The sequence below is a fragment of the Engystomops pustulosus genome, chromosome 11, assembly GCF_040894005.1.
Source record: "Engystomops pustulosus chromosome 11, aEngPut4.maternal, whole genome shotgun sequence".
Lineage (NCBI taxonomy): Eukaryota > Metazoa > Chordata > Amphibia > Anura > Leptodactylidae > Engystomops > Engystomops pustulosus.
In genome coordinates, this window is record NC_092421.1 from 26,794,715 (window position 1) to 26,813,048 (window position 18,334).

Below are 18,334 nucleotides of genomic sequence, written 5' to 3' on the forward strand. Positions count from 1 at the left end.
GAACCTCCTCAAACCCTGAATTTCATGCTGAATTTCTTGTACATCCATTTCTTTAAGAATCGTTGGCACCAATCTCTCATGTATAGCACCTCCTACAATGAGGACTTCTTGTCCCGGTAGCCTACTTATGGCACATTTTCAACGCAACAGTCAGGGATTTTATACTATGAATAAATCACCCATGTCATTACCTCTTTCAGTATCTAAACAATCTACCAAAGCTACTTTATGGTGGGAGGTGTGGGGGGGGGGGGGGGGGGGGGAGTAGCAATGAAGGCATTCTAGGTTTTATTTTCAGGAAAGGTCTTGTATTTCTAAGCTGATAAAAATTGCACTAGGTCTTATTTTTGGGTGGTGTCTTATTTTCAGAGAAATGGGGTATTGAATGAAACGTCAGTGGGAATGCTGGGGTCATATCCTTGTCATTGTGGGGTCCCAGCAGTTTCACCTTCAGAAATCAGTTTGGTGGAAAGGGGGATAACTTCAAAACTTGGTGCTAGCCCTTTAATACTTAATTACTATTTAGAATTTAGGCCGCCTCCTACCTTTTTGTCTTATTGTGTCGTAGTCGGCCAATTGAAGCCACTTTAACGTTTATGTAATTTTCCATGAGGTATTCAGTGACCTCCTTCAGTTGGAAGCTGTTTTCTCTTTAACTTATTGTAATTGCATTATAGTTGTGTGATCCAGAAAAACTTATCACTGAGAGCAAGTTCCTCCAATTAGAGTCCCTGCAGGAGCTGATGAAGGTAAGATAATTGATCCCCATCTAAGAGGGTTTTTTTTTTTTTTTTCATTTTTTGATGGCTATTAATGTTTGCTTAGTGTGCAACCTAAAATGATCAGTGTCTGGAGGCAAAAGTGTATGGCTCTCTCTGTGCAGTGTCCGGTAATTGATATTGCAGCTCACTTCTTATTTACTGAGGCTGAGCTACAGTAACCATGAATGGGCAGGGTACATTGCATAGCTCAGGGCCCAGCAGCAGATTTGTGCAGTTATGGTAAGACGTTTAATATACTGTTTCAGATTGGATATAGTTTCACCCATTTTTGACTGAGGCTCTGTTATATACCCTTATGTTTGCATACCTTTGTGTGATAACTTCTCTTAGATCCTATGGGAATAAGAGCATGATATGACTATTTATTATTCCCAATACCAGAAATATGTGAAGAAGGGCATCAGTGTAGTGCACAGGCACAGCATGAATTGCCTCCTTCTTCTGATGTACATGTGGTGTTATGCCAAATTACATGCCTTCAGATTTTACGGAGCAGAACACCTAACACCTTTTTTGTGTGTTAGAGCTGCCTTGAAAGTTTAATAATTCTGTTATACTGCTGCACCCTAGGGATCAAAATTGGATCTGCCGGATAATTTCCTTACGGACAGCATCTGCTTAGCTTTAAGTTCTATCTATCCTTGTATTATGTGACACAGATCTGCATACATTATCATTGGAACTGGCAGTCTGGAATTGAAAAGTAAGCCAGTTGTCTTCACTGATTTACATTGCTGGGTTCTTATGAGGGATTTGCTTTTGTTTAGGCACTGATATCTGTGACCCCTGATGAAGAGACCTATGATGAAGAAGATGCTGCCTTCTGCCTTGAAATGCTGCTCAGAATTGTTCTTGAAAATAGGTGAGATTTTCTTTTCCAGAAATAGCAATTCACTGGCACTGGTAAGTCTTTTTACTTGAATTGCTCTTTTACACTTCTTTACACATAGCCTTATTGATTTGCAGGAGTTTATTACTTTGTGAGATTTTCTATGTTCAATTTTCTTTTACAAATTATTTCTTTTTTCTCTTTTGAAGAGACCGTGTTGGCTGTGTCTGGCAAGTAGTCCGAGATCACCTGTACCATCTTTGTGCCCATGCCATGGAGTTCTGTTTCCTTGTTGAGCGTGCAGTGGTGGGATTGCTGCGACTTGCTATTCGGCTTCTGCGCCGCGAGGATATTAGTGCACAGGTATACTGTCCAGGGATCTCTCTAGTTGGGCAAGCAAAACGCCAAATTATAGTTTCTTGAGGATTTAGGCCCACAAATGGCAACTTGATATGCATGACAGCGATGGGTCCACAATGTGGCTTTACTATATTCTGGGAGATTCAGCTTCATTCAGAAAAGTCTATTTTTAAGTGATCTGGAAGGAGTCAAGAGGGTGGAGAAGAAAGCATTCAGGGGACATCCCAGGATGATAACTGATGTCCCATAGTACATCATCACACATCTAAGTGGTAGCTGCCAAAGGTGGTTTAAAATGTGACATTTCTCCACCTTTAGAACTGCTTAGGTCTTTTGTCTGCAGTGTTGCAGTGTCTTTTTTTCAATGTAAATTTTCCAAAATATAGAAGAACATCACCTGAGAAACACATTGGTAACCACTTGGTGGCCTAAATCCTTAAATACCTTTTAGGACACCAAGTTTGCCAAATCTGCCTACACACATCATAGTTTTATATAAGCCTGCTGCTTAATGGAGCCAGATGTGAGTTTGTATGGAAAAAGTCAACCACCAGGTATCTAAAGTGTGTGGCCAGCTTTATAGTATACGCTATTTTGTCATTTATTTTTAGCTAAAATATACACTTGACTTCCAGCTGTGACTCGTTCAGTTCTCCACTAACAGCCTTAAAACCCAGTTATTTTCCTATGCATAAAAAGAACTTTTGGGAAAAGCACAATAAAAAAATTGAAGGATTCTCAGATTACATTCTTAGATTTTGCATCTTAATGCAGATTTTAGCAGCATTGTTTTACGGTTACAAATTTGGATGTAATAAAAGCAAAAATACATCTTATAAACCCAAATAGTTTAAAGTGGTTTTAGGCTTTTGCAGAAAATTGTGTTTCCCGACAAAAAGAGCAAATGTATTCTCACCCCTTTAGTTGTTTGTACTTTTGATCCAGTGTAAAGCATTAGTTTCCCATGGCTTTCTGTCTTGTCAGACTGGACTTGATAGTCACATATATTGTGCAGGTGATATTTGTGCCAGCCAATAGCAAAAGTGTCACATGCACAAGGTACCTGACTTCATAAATTCCGATCTGTAGGTACTGGAGACAGGGGAACACTTGGGGGTGTGTATATGGGTATACTGGGTATATATTCACACAGTCAGTATTTGATAATGATATTGCATCAGTATTTGTAAGCCAAAACCAAGGGTGGTTCAAAACATGTAACCCATATACCATTATACCTGATCTCTTTTGTCTTTAAAAAAAACCTTTTCCTCCCTATTTTTTCTGTCCTAAGGCTGGGTTCATATAACTTTTGTGCCATACATTGTAATAACACCTGGTGGGGGGAATAATTCTGATGTGTCCTTACTATGTATGGCATAGACTCATCCCACTGTATACATTGGGATATCTCTTGGGGACTCGCTTGCCCGGTGAATACTGTGGAAGGAGTGTAGAGCGCCAGTAGCCTGCAATTAGCTGCTACAGATGTATGGGGTTTTTTCTTATTGATGCCATCCTTCCTTTTTACAAAAACACAAATAGGCTTTTATTTGTTCCACAGGTTCTCCTTTCTCTTCGTATTCTTTTAATGATGAAGCCAAGTGTCCTGTCCAGGGTGAGTCGTCAAGTCGCTTTTGGCCTTCATGAGCTGCTTAAGACCAATGCTGCCAACATCCATTCTAGCAATGACTGGTACACGCTGTTCTCCCTGCTGGAGTGCATTGGAGCAGGGGTGAAGCCGCCACCTGCCCTGCAGGTGACAACCAGAAGCGATAATGATGCAGGTACGTGGAGGATGTGCTCTAATGAAATTCTATACTTCCAGAGATAAGCAGATGTTTTATGCCAGCTCTGAATTAAGTGAAGGCCAGATGAAGGAAATAAATATGCTGCATAAGTCCATTAATAAAATTAAAATGGTTCAGCTGTTCTTCATGTTTACAGCCTGAAATGTTCATGCTGGGTTTTTATATCATAGGTAGTGGTGTGACTGAGGGGTAACTAGCATATCATTAAGTAGATATTTATCGCCGCTTTACAAAATTCTGTTTTCTGAAAGTATATATTCTGTGTCTTATCTGCAGAGGTTGTAGATGAGTCCCGCTCAGGAGATCATGTATTAGTCTGCTGTTAATCACCATTACTTCTAGGGATTAGCTATTCATGTTTATGACATTGAGGAAACATTATGTACTTCCAGCATATTGTCATATAATGATTTCTCTTCACATCTTATGACATAAAATTCTTAAAATCCATGAAATAACATCTAGCCTATTTTCCTGACAACCACTTCTTCGGCTGGCCATGCACATGGGAGGTCTAGGTTGCTTTTTTATTTCGCTTTGACTTTGCTCAAGATTTTGAGCCAAAGCCGGGAGTAGTAGGACTGGGAGATAAAAAGGAAGTATGGCTTCTTCCTGCAAAATATGTGAAAGTAATTCCAACAAGAACTCTTTTCCATAGAATTCCGGAACTATAGATTTAAAGTAGTTTTTCTATTTCATTAATGGAAGCGTGTAACCATAGCATCATTAGCGTTGCAGAGATGCGTTCATAAGCCGCGAACATGCGATAGCGGCCACACCCCCCTGTGTTTTTTGCCTTGCGGAATGGCTGCAGGATTACCAAGTGGGGTAAATCCTGTGGCCATTCCACAACTCGTGTTGGTATCCTTATAGGCAGATTTGATTTCCTTTGTCTGTAGGTCTAGAACTTGAGGCATATGTAGACCGTGTCATAGTCATGCGGTTTTAATTCTTTAATTTTAATGCATTACTATCTATTCTTGTGTGTTAGCAACAAAGATTGAAAAATTGGGATAATACAGCAAGTTGCTTTCAAGTACAGAAACTCCTGACTGCCTTGACCCCTAAATGTATGTTCATTGTTAGGTGCACAGTCTGACAGTGAAGTCTCCTCTTATCATGCAACTGATGTGAGCTTGGATCGTGGCTACACCTCAGACTCTGAGATCTACGCAGAACATAGCAAGCAATCCAAGATGCACCGATCGGTCACTAACGTGGATATGGTTAACAGCGGCTGGCTTGTGGTAAGCAAACGTTTAATACCATCAGTGCACTTCCAGATTATCATTTATGTTTTGAGAAATACCATGCAACTCTGAGACTTAATATATGTTTTGTTTTTTATTTTAAATAGGTTGCAAAGGAAGATGTTGATTCCTCTAAAGTGACGGCAGCCATCAACAAGCCAGGAACAAACGCTCCAGTAAACCAGTACAGCTTAACAATTGGTCTGGACTTTGGCCCACACGATACTAAATCGCTCATGAAAAGTGTGGAATCTTTGTCTTTCATTGTCCGCGATGCTGCACACGTCACACCGGAGAACTTTGAGTTGTGTGTGAAGACAATTCGCGTCTTTGTAGAGGCGAGTCTTAATGGAGGTGTGTGTAAGTGTTGCTCAGACTTTTTCCTTCTACCAAATCCTAACAGATTTGTTTTGTTGGTGTGGGTGCTGTGTCCTACATGTAGACTCTTCCTTAGGCCGCATGCACACTGATGTATGCCCGCATGGCTACGTCCGAGCGGGCATATGTTTGCCGCAATGGAGAAACAGAAGGGCGACACCCCCCTCCCCTCTCCATTGAAATGCACAACATACGGACCGTAACACGGGAAAAGATGGGACATGTCCTATCTCTTTCCCGTGTACGGAGCGGTACATATAGCTCCATGCAGTCGTTCCGGGGTTAAGCTTGTGGCCGTACGTGTGTCCGTCCCTCCTACGGTTGTGTGAATGCGGCCTAAGTCTTCCATAACGGTATAGATACTATCTGGTGTAGATACCATATAAACTGCCTAAACCGAAAACTGTGTTTAAACCGTGAGGACTCTCGACTGCAATAATATAGGCTTCAATGAATATAAATATACATCCCATTATAAAAAAAAAATATATAGTTTATTGCAAATAGATTTTCCTAATAAAATATCATTTGTTTCTCCATTGAACGGGTTGCAATTTTGTATCCTGTATTCTGCATGATTTCCACTTATATTTTTGTTTTCAGTTCTATGTTTATGATTATTTGCAACTTTAGTTTCATTACATCCATGATTTTTGTTATTTAATGTTTAGTTTTTTTTTGTGTGTTAAACTTTATTGCTCCTTTTCAAAGGGTATAAATCCCAAGAGAAGAGAGCAAAGAGCCATAAGTATGATAGCAAAAGTAATCGCTTCAAGAAGAAAAGTAAGGAGAAGGAGATTCCTATCCGCCGCTCCAGGATCTCCAGTCAGCGCCAGTACCGCTCGCATAGTGATGATGAGGATGACGAGAGCGTGCCTGCCAGTTACCACACTGTGTCATTACAGGTTAGTCACGACGTAAGTATGGCAGGCCTTTCCTCCTCCTTCATATCTTCCTATTTGTCCTGGAATACTGAGAAGAAATGAGGACTTCTTGATTTCTTCAAAAAAAAAAATTCTATTTTCATGTGTCAAATCATTGGTTTCACATCACTTGAATGATTACCTAAGCACTTGCTGTCAAGAACCATATCTTTAAGTTCCTTAGAAGATCATTTATTAAAAAGGCAAAATTGCTCTGATTTCTGTCTTTCTGTGATCTGAACTGGTGTTTTGAGTACAGCATCTTCTCTTTTGGGATAGTTTAAGGGGCTTTAATGCAGATGTCTGGTGAACTGAGTAAAGAGGGGAAAAAAAAAAAACATGGCTGAGCCTTTCATTCCAACTATGGCCACTCCTGTGCCTGTGTCTGTCTGTGATGTCTAGACAAATAAAACATCACTACATGGCCCCCAGTGGGGCTTATTCAATAAGGTCCCGCGGCCACATTCCCGTCGCAGATCGCGTCGCACACGATAGGATTGTGTCACAATCGCGCCGGCTTTCACGTGACACAATTGGGGGGGGGGGTTAGGGGCGACGATCCGACTGATTCTGACTACGCGCGGGATTTAACAAGTCAAATTGTGTCGCAAGACATGCACTCACATACACCCGGAAGAAGGTGAATTCTGGGGGACCTCTGCGGGGAAGCGACACATGCAGGATATCGGGCGCACGATCTTATTGAATTGCAGAAGACTTCATCCTCGTCGGACAAAGCACCTCGGGGATCGCGCAGGGACCGGGAAAGCAAATGTGCCCCAATGTGTCCGACCAACCTTTTAAGACTTAGATCCCCATTGCCCATGACACTTTTCCTGCCTTAGAATACCAAAAAATGTATATCCTTATACCTATTCTGAGGATACCTATGGTTTCAGTGTTGCCTAGCATTTCCTCCTGCAATAAATTTGGACCTCCGATCTCCATAATCTATTGAAATCTGATGCTGTTGGGCTAGGTCCACGCCATCTTTTTTCACTTTGTGTGCTGCGTTTCCAGGGGAAAGAAGGGACTCCTTGCGTCAAATATGCCTATGATGCTCTGTTGTCGGTCCTGTAAATCCGGCCAGCGCATAGTCCGGTTTCTATTGGCCGACCACGCTGATGAGCAGCCATCCAGTGAGCACGCACTGCACCTGGTGGCCGTGCCTATAGTGCACCAAACTGCTAATTTCACATTACTAATAGTTCTCTCGGGCCAGGGAATTTGTCTAGGTATACTATGAAGCGGGGCTCTTCCGGACAACACTATATTTGTTCATTTGATCTGTAACTTTATAGCTGCCAGGTTCCCATTCAAGGTGGTAAATAAAGCACGTGGTACTATCTACTGTGGACTATGTCTGGGTTTCTGAAACTTTTACCTTTGTGCCTTGGTGAAGGATTCCTGACTATTTTACTATTTTTAATATTATTTTACTATGTCTTCAATGTAAGCGGGCTTTACTCTTCTGGACCTGGTTCTGTGACTCTTATACTTCCTTCACGTGGAGGAGGACATGGCCTGCATTAGGAAGCACATGGGAACATGTACATGGTTCTCACTTATAGCATAGTTTTGACGTTTTGCATATAGCAGAAATAATTGTAGAAGCTGTGTATGTTTTTTTATGTTCTGGTGGGCTCAAAAATCTGGTAAAAGAGTGAGATAGTGGACCGCATCTCCTTACACATGCATCTTCACTTGTAGTCCAGATAAAGTCTTCCATGTCTAATATGGACGGTGTGAGTGTGGAAAAGCATTCTTGAATGCATTATGCATTGTAGATGTTGCACTACATCATTAAAGGGGTATTCCAGGAATCAGCATAATTCATATACAAGTGGGCACTCAAAATATAAGCTAATGTGTAATTAGTTGTTATTTAAAATTTTGCTCCCCTTAGCAAAAATTGCTGGTGACATAGACTGTAATGAAGAATTAAAATGCTACTGGCCCTTTAATCAGTCCGTTAATTTCCTCCGCGCGGTCCGTCGCAGAAAAGAAGATGGCCGCTGGTCACATGTCCACATCACATGTCCTGTACCTGCCTGGGCAGGGTCATGTGATCACCACTATGTTTGGCTGTAGTCAGTTGGTTGCAGTGCATCCTGTGTGGTCAGTGTTGTGGTGATGGCAGTTACACATCATTACTATGGTAACAGAGCAAGAAAACCTGTCACATCATCACTGGGAGCAGAGCATAAGAGGGAGGAGGAGTTACTGAGAACTAAAGGATCATGGAACTTGTAGTTTCCAGTGGCGGCCATCTTAGTGATAACTCCACCTACTTTAGAGAGGCCATAAATTTTGCAAATCATAAAATCATATTATTTTAGCTCCATTTTGTGACTAATGATATTGAGTATTGTTGTATTCATTTATTTATATCATCAAGGGTTTTTGTGTCAGACGTTCATATTCCCGGAATACCCCTTTAAAGGGGTGTTCCCGTTTCAGCAAATAGTTTTGTTTGTATAATGAAAAGTTATCCATTTTTCCGATATACTTTCTGTATCAATTCATTTTGGTTTTCTACATCTCTGCTTGCTGTTATTTTATAGAAAGCCTAATTGTTTATTTCCATTGGAATGGTCGCACAGGCGCACAGCTCTGATAACTCTGTGATATAATGAGTTGTGCACCTGTGTGACCATGGTCAGAATTCTATCGACTGGAAGTAAACAGAAGCTTTCTATAGGATGACAGCAAGCAGAGATTTAGAAAACAGTGAAGGATTGCTACAATTTTCTTATATTCTTCCTGTATAACTTTTCGTTATACAATAAATAAACAATTAAAAATTTGCTGGAATGTGAACACCCAATGGTGACCCTACATGACAAATGCTGAACTATATGTATTTATTGCTTCACATCCCTGTGTTTTAGCTTCTTGATCTGATGCACACGCTTCACACAAGGGCCGCCACAATTTATAGTTCTTGGGCAGAGGAACAGCGCCACCTAGAGACTGCAGGAGAGAAAATCACAGCAGACTCCAGGACACTGTGGTCAAACTGCTGGTGCCCATTGCTACAAGGTGAGTACTCCCCATTTATTAGTACTATTATTATTGTAGCTTTTGCAAATCATTGTACTTATTACTCACTTCCCTTGATGTACAGAGGGTGTAGTATTATGTAGTCTGTTTTTCTTTTCGTCCCTAGGCATTGCATGGCTGTGTTGTGATGCCAGGCGGCAGGTCCGGATGCAAGCTCTCACTTATCTACAGAGAGCACTGTTGGTCCATGATCTTCAGACCTTGGATGCACTTGAATGGGAAGCATGCTTTAACAAGGTGAAGAAAATTATAATCCGATATACAATAAAATGCTGAAATGGGAGTGTGTGTAGGGCCACTGCAGGTCAAGAAGTAAGCCATGAGAGTTATGTGTACATATACACAGTGGCAGAATTTTTTTTTATTGTGCCTATAAGAGTCCTACATTTTTGATTTGTGGTTGAGAGGGGTAACTTTCAGGCTGGGTTCATACGTGGCGTTTTGAAACAACAGCTGAGTGGTGGATATTTGCCTAATAACATTTGCATTTATGAATCACAATGTAAATGCGATGTTAACCCCATACTGACATGTGACATACTATTACGTACTCTTACATAGAACCGAGGCTGCCTGGTTTTAACGCATGCTTTACAATGTGCAACTTGCACTTTTGTAATGAATGAGGAGGAAAATCCCCATATACTGCCATACAGTACTATGGCAGTATCAGACAACCTAGGGTTAAAGTACCCTAGGGCATCTGATAAATAGTTAATTTATTTATTTATTTTTAGTTGAAAAATTAAATTTTCAAAAAAAACCTAAAAATTCTAACCCCCCCCCCTTCTTTAGAAGTCATATAAATATTAAATAAACTGTAAAAATCTGAAATGTGTTAGGTATTGCCGCATCTCAAAATGTCCAATCTATCAAATTATAATAACAGTTATTCCCGGTGTTTAACCCAATAACAAAAAATAGCACCTTAAGTCGAAAATGACACTTTCCATTCTAAAAAATATAAAAAATTCAAAAAAAAGTGATCAAAAGGCCATATAGTCCTCAACATAAAAGGGCCTCAGCGTTAAAGGAAATCGACCGCTAAAAAAGTCTTCAAATACTCACCCCCCTGGTCCTGTTCACCTTGGTCCCAGCACTGTCTGTCCCTTAGCTTGACACAACCTATAATTGGTTCAAAACAAACATAATTGGCATCACAGATAGCCAGGACAAGATGTCTGGCACTCCGGGCTGCTAATTATGCCCACCTTCACCACCTCGAGCGAGGCGATATCACGTGAGAGTCGTGAATTCATGCCTCTTATGTGACTCCACTTCCTTCTTCCAGCATGGGAGAGGGAGTTGGCGAGGGTGTGCATAATTAGCAGTCCTGAGCCCCGCACATTTTGTCCCCCAGCCCCATTGCTGCTAATTATTTTTAAGTTTGTTTTCTAGGTGATCCCGGTGATTTCCTTTTAACACGTGTTTGTGTTTTGTTGACATGTTAACACAATGTGAATGCGCCATTAACGTATTATGTTCACGTTGCGACTTGTACACGCAAATGTTAACAGCAATGTAATTGGGTATCAGATCAGTTTAGATATCAAATCTGATATCTTCAAAAGTTTCCTTTGTTTTTTATAGTTGATATGGCAGAGCTGTGTAGGCAGAAAGGGGCATTTTACATCCTGTCACTGAAAATAATGTAACTACACAAAGCCCGGATGTATACCGTTGTTTTCAATGTTGGTTTTTGTTATCCATTTTCTCCATTAGGTGCTGTTTCCACTGTTAACAAAACTTTTAGAGAATATTAGCCCTGCTGATGTGGGAGGCATGGAGGAGACACGAATGAGAGCCTCTACCTTGCTTTCTAAAGTATGTTCTACCAATAACGCTTGGAATATATTTATTTTTGCAGTTTTTAGATTCAGTGAAACTTCTCTGAGCTTAAAGCATGATTATACTGAAAATCTGTCACTGGGTGTCAGATCTGAATACAGTGAAGTTGTATCTGGGATATTTCATTGCTTTTACAGGGTTATCACTGCTTGTAAATTATAATATAAATGCAATAAAGCCTATGTTTTGTTATGTCTTCTAAAGATATAGCCACATCCATGCTGGTGGTGGGCTCTGCTGACACATTTTACTTATTCATTTAAAGAGGTTCATCATATTGTACTTGTTTCTGGGGTTCCTAAAAAGTAAACTGAGCCTTTCCTCCGATACAGCCTCAAACATTGGCTGAAATTTTTGGAGACCACGTTGAAATGGGTTTTAGAACCTGAACTACCTGAAATGTTCTCTGTATTACCTCTTTAAGGGGCTTTGTTGTGGCAGCCATGGATGTAGACATTGTGCCTGTTCCTTATTCCCCTTTCCATTTAGTTTGGAGCCCCTTTAATGTAGCAGAAATGATAACATAATGTGTATATATTACATATAATAATCTTTATGTCATCAATCTTAAAAGGATTCAAGTACCACCAAGCTCCTTGTTTCTTCTGTCTTCTATTTGTGGTTAGAACAAAATGTTCAATTGGTAGGTAATTGCCTGAGAAATGCAAGATAGCCGTAATTCCATCCTCCGATGCGTTGTGCAACCTGTCTTTAGTGAATGATGCACTATAGATTTATGTCTGCATTGTGAAGAAGGAAATCTACCATCCAAATCCAGCATGATAAACCAGGGGCACTTACTAATAGATCCAGGCACTGGGACTGGGATAATCTTCTTTTATTTGTTATCCGTGGTCTCCTGCCTTCTAAAATCAACGTTTAAAGTTATGCTAATGAGCCTCAAGTGCTCGGGGGGAGGAGGTTGCCAGTGCTGCTCCGTTCTGCAGGAGTACTGTGCTGAAACATCTTCTGCTGCAATGAGGTTCCATAAGGCTGAAGGAGGGGGGGGGCAGTGTAACAGTCTGTGAAGCTACAGTGGCTATGGTAACCCTGGGTGTTAAGGATGGGACTCCAAGAATCATAGTGACATATGATGCAAGATGTCCCACTACAGGTCCCTGATTCACGGACCAGCCATAGTCATCTGTCTTGGCTCTAATTGCCCACCATTATTATTGAGCTTTACAGGCAGTCCCCAGGGTTACATACAAGATAAGGTCTGTAAGTTTGTTCTTAAATTGGATTTGTATGCAAGTCGGAACTGTATATTTTATCATTGAAATCCCAGCCAGAACTTTTTTGGTCTCTGTGACAATTGGATTTGAAAAATGTTGTCATAAGAACCACAGTTTAATGATGAATCTTCATTACAGACACCTGTGATAACTGTTAAAGCTTATTATTGTAGCCTAGGATTAAAGTACAATAAATTACCAATATCCAGTGGTCCGTTTGTAACTAGGGGTCGTATGTAAGTCGAGTGTTCTTAAGTAGGGGACTGCCTGTATTTCTGCATTGGAATCACCAGTGTCCTCTCCTTCCATAGGTCTTCCTGCAGCATTTGTCTCCGCTGCTGTCTCTTTCTACATTTGCAGCACTGTGGCTAACAATATTAGACTTTATGGACAAGTACATGCACGCCGGCTCCAGTGACTTACTGGTACGTTCTCATTTCATAAATTAATGTTGTGCGTCAGAACTTATTTTTGCAGATATACGTTTCTGGTGCCAAGACAATTTTCTGTCCCTGGGAGGTTGAACATGTTATTATGTATTGCAAATGAATTTGTTTTATTTGTGAATTATTGATATGCACGGTTTTTGTATATTGTTATAAGAAAATTAAAAAAAAAAAGAAAACAATTACAGAACTGGACAGTGCAAAGAGAAAAGGATACACAAAACATTAAACTCGGCATAGCAAGGAATTTCTCCACAGATTCTGTGTATAAAGAACGTCTGTAACTCCACTGTATTTTCAGATGGAGGCGATACCAGAATCCTTGAAGAATATGCTGCTAGTAATGGACACGGCTGGAATTTTCCACAGTGCAGATTCCAGAACTGGATATTCGGATCTATGGGAGATCACATGGGAGAGGATAGACTGCTTCCTACCTCATCTTAGAGAGGAGCTTTTCAAACAGACAGTAATACAAGGTAATTGTATTCTCTTTATTGAAGTGTAAGATGTGTGATTTATATGGATTCACTGAATTTTACACTATGAAATGAGGAGGCCAAGAGGAGTAGCGGGCCCGCCAACGATCATCATGGGCTTCTACACTGCCGGTAGTGGTATTAATGGGGTTTGCAATGTCTGCAGTACAAAAAGTTGTGAACGGTGATAAATAGAAAACTTTTTCTAGCACTTGATTCAAAGTTATAAAAATAATCTCTTTAATATCCTCCTTAAAATAGGTAATATTGCAAGCTTGCATAGTACAAAAAAGTCTATTACAGTATTACTGTTGTTTTGCTGTAAATCTATATTCATTTTTCTTTTTCAGATCCGCCTCATGTAGCTACAACTGAACCCGTTCCTCAGAAAACACTATGTGCCCCTACTATAGTTCCTGTTGCCTCAGAGTCAAAACCTGTGACCCAGACAGCACAGCCCGAGAGGATAACGGAGCAAGTCCATTCTGGTAAAGTTTTATATGGCTACTAATTTGTTCACCATTTACTACTAGTACTATAAATTGTCTGCACAGTATACAGTACAATCCATAGCAGATGCATCATTCATGTCCTCTTACCATTCTAGTTAAAGCCCCCTGAATTTCCATTCACCATATCTGTTGCCTAGAGAGGATTGATCTGTTCTTCCACCTACACAATTATGAATAAACTGAACCCTGGGTGTTCCCATTCTCCATGTCAGTGTCCTTAGTCCGTGATCACGCGCTACATTTGAATTGTGTTCAGAAGTGGAATTCAATCACAAGGGGAAGAAACTTTTCCCAAGCGCAGGTGCGGAGTTCAGGACGGAGTTTTGGATTGTTTTTTATCTCCCTCACCCCCCACTGTTGTCTTCAATTACATCAATAAGCCTGTGATGCAATGTATTTGACATACATACGTTTTCACCATAGTTTGCTTATTGGGGTGCCTTTACAATTAGTTTGTAAGCACATCCAAGCAGGTATAAAAACATTGGGGGGAACGTATCATACGCCAGCACTTGGGTACCGGTGCATGATAAAGGCCAGGTCCTCTCTCATTGGGGATACATCAAGGGACATGTATGCCTCCTGACATATCCGTCGGCAGGTCTTACCTGGTGTGGTTTTGCGTAAAAGCCTGCGAATGAATGGCATACCCTGTGCCTTCCCACTTTACCTGTGGCTATGCCCACATGCAAGAAATTGCTATTATAACAATGCTCCTATGCGGAAACTAGCATAGAATCACTGATAAATTCCCCCATAGTGTGAACACAGCCTCACACAGTTGACGATGGTTGAATTATCTTGTGTAGCCACATAACCAGCTTGTATGTGTAATAGTATGACCCGTAATGTATTCTGTTGTTTACAGAAATAATGGGAGGCATAGAAAGGATTGGGTCAAACACCTGTACATGTAAGATAGATATGGGTGATATACAGTATATGTGTACTGAACAGAATGCATTGGATCACTCAAATAGTTGGGTATAAAGTAACACATTGAGGCCCATTTACTAAGAACAGTGCAGGCTGTTTGCCCGTGTATAGTGCAGGATGCACCAGATTTATGAAGAACGGGCACCAGAGACTCTGCCCCAACAGAGTTCACCAACTTTTTTGTGGTCCACCTTTAACATAGGGCGTGCGACAGACTTAAATCCGTTGTACGGTCCGACTGATCCCCCTTTTGTGTCTCATAATGCCTAATGCAGCTGCGCCACAAAGAGGTTGTGTGCGACACAATTGTGGTGCAGACAGTTTGCACCTAAAAGAATATGCAAAGTCAGTCAGAAACTGGTGCAAAGCCCTTTGTAAATGTGCCCCATTGTGTATAGTTCAGGAGATTGAAATCTTGCTATGTTACATATAAATGAATACAGATATAAACTATCTGTACTGATGTATCGTAGCACTGGCAGCATGGACACTGGCAGCATGGAAGAAAAATGATTTACTTTTGGAAGGTATTACAGACCACATACTGTTCATGTAAATAATGTAAAGTAGAACTTGTGTACTGTGCCGATGCTTTGTAACAAATTGCTTATTAAATCTTATATTTCATAACTGCTATTATAAAGGATATTTCTAACCACTTGAATTCTGTTTGTCACAGATTCGGACTCTACAGGCCCAGGACTAACTACAGTACCAGGTTCCAGTCCTACCTGTACTCCATTGAGGATGAGTCCAGTAACAGAAGTACCTGCCCCTATGGCACAGTCTCCTCTCATCTTGCACACCTTGACTTCCCCGTTGCAGGTGGGAGTTCCTCCGATGTCGCTGCCAATCATCCTTAATCCTGCTTTAATAGAGGCTACCTCTCCTGTACCCCTCCTGTCCACTCCTCGACCCGCTGAACCATCACCAGTGTCAGAAGTCAACTGACCCTCCAGTGATGAACTATGCAGCGTGCAGCGGCCACGGCATGGGGCGCCACTGCCACTTTTATTTAAGAGACATATTGATTCTTCTAAAGTAAATGGACATTGATAGGACACAATCACAATGGCTGAAATCTAGAATAAGCAGCTTGTCCCTATTTTTCTCCAGTGTCGTCTTGATCATCAGTCCCACAATCGAGCGATTCTAATGAACTCTGTACACTGTAAAGACCTTTTATAACACAAAGAAAAGAATGGCGTAATATGTATCATTACATTGTAGGGATCCGCTCATTTGTGCTTAGACATTCCTTGTATAAAACATGTTGGAAAAGTCTCATCTCCTCGGATATACTCGTGTGTCCTCATGTTGTTCAGGGGCCTGGCTCTTCCTTCATAGTGTCTATACCAGGGCTAGACCGCTCTCAGGGGCTCGGGTAGTGTGTTAGAGGTACACAAGTTTTAGTGTTTTCTATTATATGAAATGGTCTGCGGTGATCTGTCCAATCTTGGTCTAGATCTTTGCTTTTACATACATTTCTACATCCCTAAAGGATGAACAGGTTCTAATTTTACTACTTTCATCAGAGGAGAAGGTAAAGACACGCATGGCCATAAACTTGTCAGTCACAGAGGGCAATCTATATGGTGGGGTCTCGGCCTCATGCGGCACCAGCTTGTGCGGCTTACATCTTACCATAAAATTCTGCAATGTTCTCACCTGTTTGTACAGCTGATTGTACAGGCCAAAAGCACATGATAGGTGTCCGAGGATTCCCTGCTTCCCCACAGAACAGCAGTGCTGAACTGTAATCCTCATCACAGCAGGGCAGAAGGGACTCCTTGTATCATATAGAAAATTATGATGCTGTGGTCGTTCCGTCAGACAGTCTCTGATTCATAGCCGACCATTCATGTGCTTCTAGCCTAACACGTTTTTTTTTATCATAGCGGCTACTTTTGGGTGTAGTTTAAAGGGGTATTCCAGAAATCAGCATAATTCATATACAAATGGGTCCTTAAAATATAAGCTAATATGTAATTAGTTATTTAAAATTTTGCTCCCCTTAGCAGAAAAAAAACTGTTGACATACAATGTAATGACGAATTAAAATGCTACTGGCCCTTTAATCAGTCCGTTAACTTCCTCCGCACAGTCCGTGCGAAGCAGACACAGAACAGAAGATGGCCGCTGGTCACATGTCCACATCACATGTCCTGCACCTGCCTGGGCAGGTCATGTGATCACCACTATGTTTGGCTGTAGTTGGTTGGTTGCACTGCATCCAGTATGGCCAGTGTTGTGGTGATGATCTAACATCACTGGGAGCAGAGCATAAGAGTGAGGAGGAGGAGTTACTGAGAACTGGAGGATCTTGGGACTTTTAGTTTCCAGTGGCGGCCATCTTGGTGATAACTCCTCATACATTAGAGAGGCCATAAAATTTTGTAGATCATAAAATCAAACTATTTAAACTCCATTTTGGGACTAATGACATTGAGTTTTGTTATATTCATTTATTTATATCATCATGGATTTTTGTATCAGACGTTCATATTCCTGGAATGCCCCTTTAACTTCTTTTGGTAGGTGCAAAGCTTCGGGAATTGACTTGTTATTATATGAAATGGAGGACTACAAGGGGTAGAAAACACTTTGACTGAAATGTACGTGCCGGAACGCTGCAATTAAAATGGCAAACCGCTAAATTATTCAGACTGTTTGCACAGACAGACATTTAACTTTTATTTTAAATGTTGTCATTGTATTTTAAACTGTAAGTAAAAAAAGTGTCCCCCAATTACATAGTATAAACCTGCTCCCATCCAAACTACCCCTCTCCATCACCCCATTTTTTAAACATTTTTTTATTTTAACCCATAGTTTTGCTTGTGATCCCTTGAATTATAGATCGGCAAATATGATAAAGTTTACATTGCTTTCAACTGTTTATTAGTGTGTTTGTCTGTGTCATTTTTAGATTTTACCTTGACATCTCTCATGCCATTGTCTTGACATCTTCATCAAGGAAAAGGCCTCATAATGACACTTAAAAAATAATAATAAAATTACAAAATACACATTTTTCCCTTTTTCTTTTCCATGTATCTCTAATGAAGAAAGTTGCACGTTATTTCACTGTCCTACATGTTCCGTATATTGTGTCCTATGGCTGCTCACACTGAAGTCTAAGGCTGAATGATATTATAATCCATTGTTATAAAAAGTAAATATATACAGACAACACAAATGATGTACATAAGATACAGGATTATACTGTACTTTTTATGATGTAATAAAGTTATGAGATGTTTAATGTAATTTTCTGTACTGTGATACCTGTGCAGGACAGGTTGTGGAGGGGAGGTATATTTCTCCAAGGTTCCTCTCATATGTGAAGTAGCAGTCCAGAGACTCACCCGCTGCCTAATTAATGAGGTGTTCAGAAGAAAGGTTTTTAGGGAAAGTCAGGTGGGCAATTCCCTCTCTCTACCTGGAGACACAGGGCCTGTCCGTGTGAGAGCCACATGCAA

At 40.7% G+C, this 18,334-nt stretch overlaps 1 protein-coding gene across 12 annotated transcripts in view; it reads left to right on the forward strand.

The window, feature by feature from the left end:
- The window catches only part of GBF1 (golgi brefeldin A resistant guanine nucleotide exchange factor 1), a 117,600-nt gene extending 99,478 nt beyond the window's left edge, over positions 1-18,122 (forward strand). For 6 of the 12 annotated variants that reach the window (XM_072129936.1, XM_072129937.1, XM_072129935.1 and 3 more), the window contains 14 exons: positions 678-749; positions 1,550-1,644; positions 1,821-1,974; positions 3,536-3,758; positions 4,869-5,029; positions 5,140-5,392; positions 6,122-6,327; positions 9,225-9,375; positions 9,503-9,633; positions 11,119-11,220; positions 12,791-12,904; positions 13,227-13,404; positions 13,755-13,892; positions 15,532-18,122. In XM_072129936.1, coding sequence (XP_071986037.1) covers positions 678-749; positions 1,550-1,644; positions 1,821-1,974; positions 3,536-3,758; positions 4,869-5,029; positions 5,140-5,392; positions 6,122-6,327; positions 9,225-9,375; positions 9,503-9,633; positions 11,119-11,220; positions 12,791-12,904; positions 13,227-13,404; positions 13,755-13,892; positions 15,532-15,803 — 2,250 coding nt within the window. In that variant the 3' untranslated portion in view covers positions 15,804-18,122. The remainder of the gene's footprint in view (positions 1-677; positions 750-1,549; positions 1,645-1,820; positions 1,975-3,535; positions 3,759-4,868; positions 5,030-5,139; positions 5,393-6,121; positions 6,328-9,224; positions 9,376-9,502; positions 9,634-11,118; positions 11,221-12,790; positions 12,905-13,226; positions 13,405-13,754; positions 13,893-15,531) is intronic. The other 6 variants (XM_072129938.1, XM_072129944.1, XM_072129946.1 and 3 more) reach the window with 3 other exon arrangements.
- The last annotated feature ends 212 nt before the right edge of the window (positions 18,123-18,334 follow it).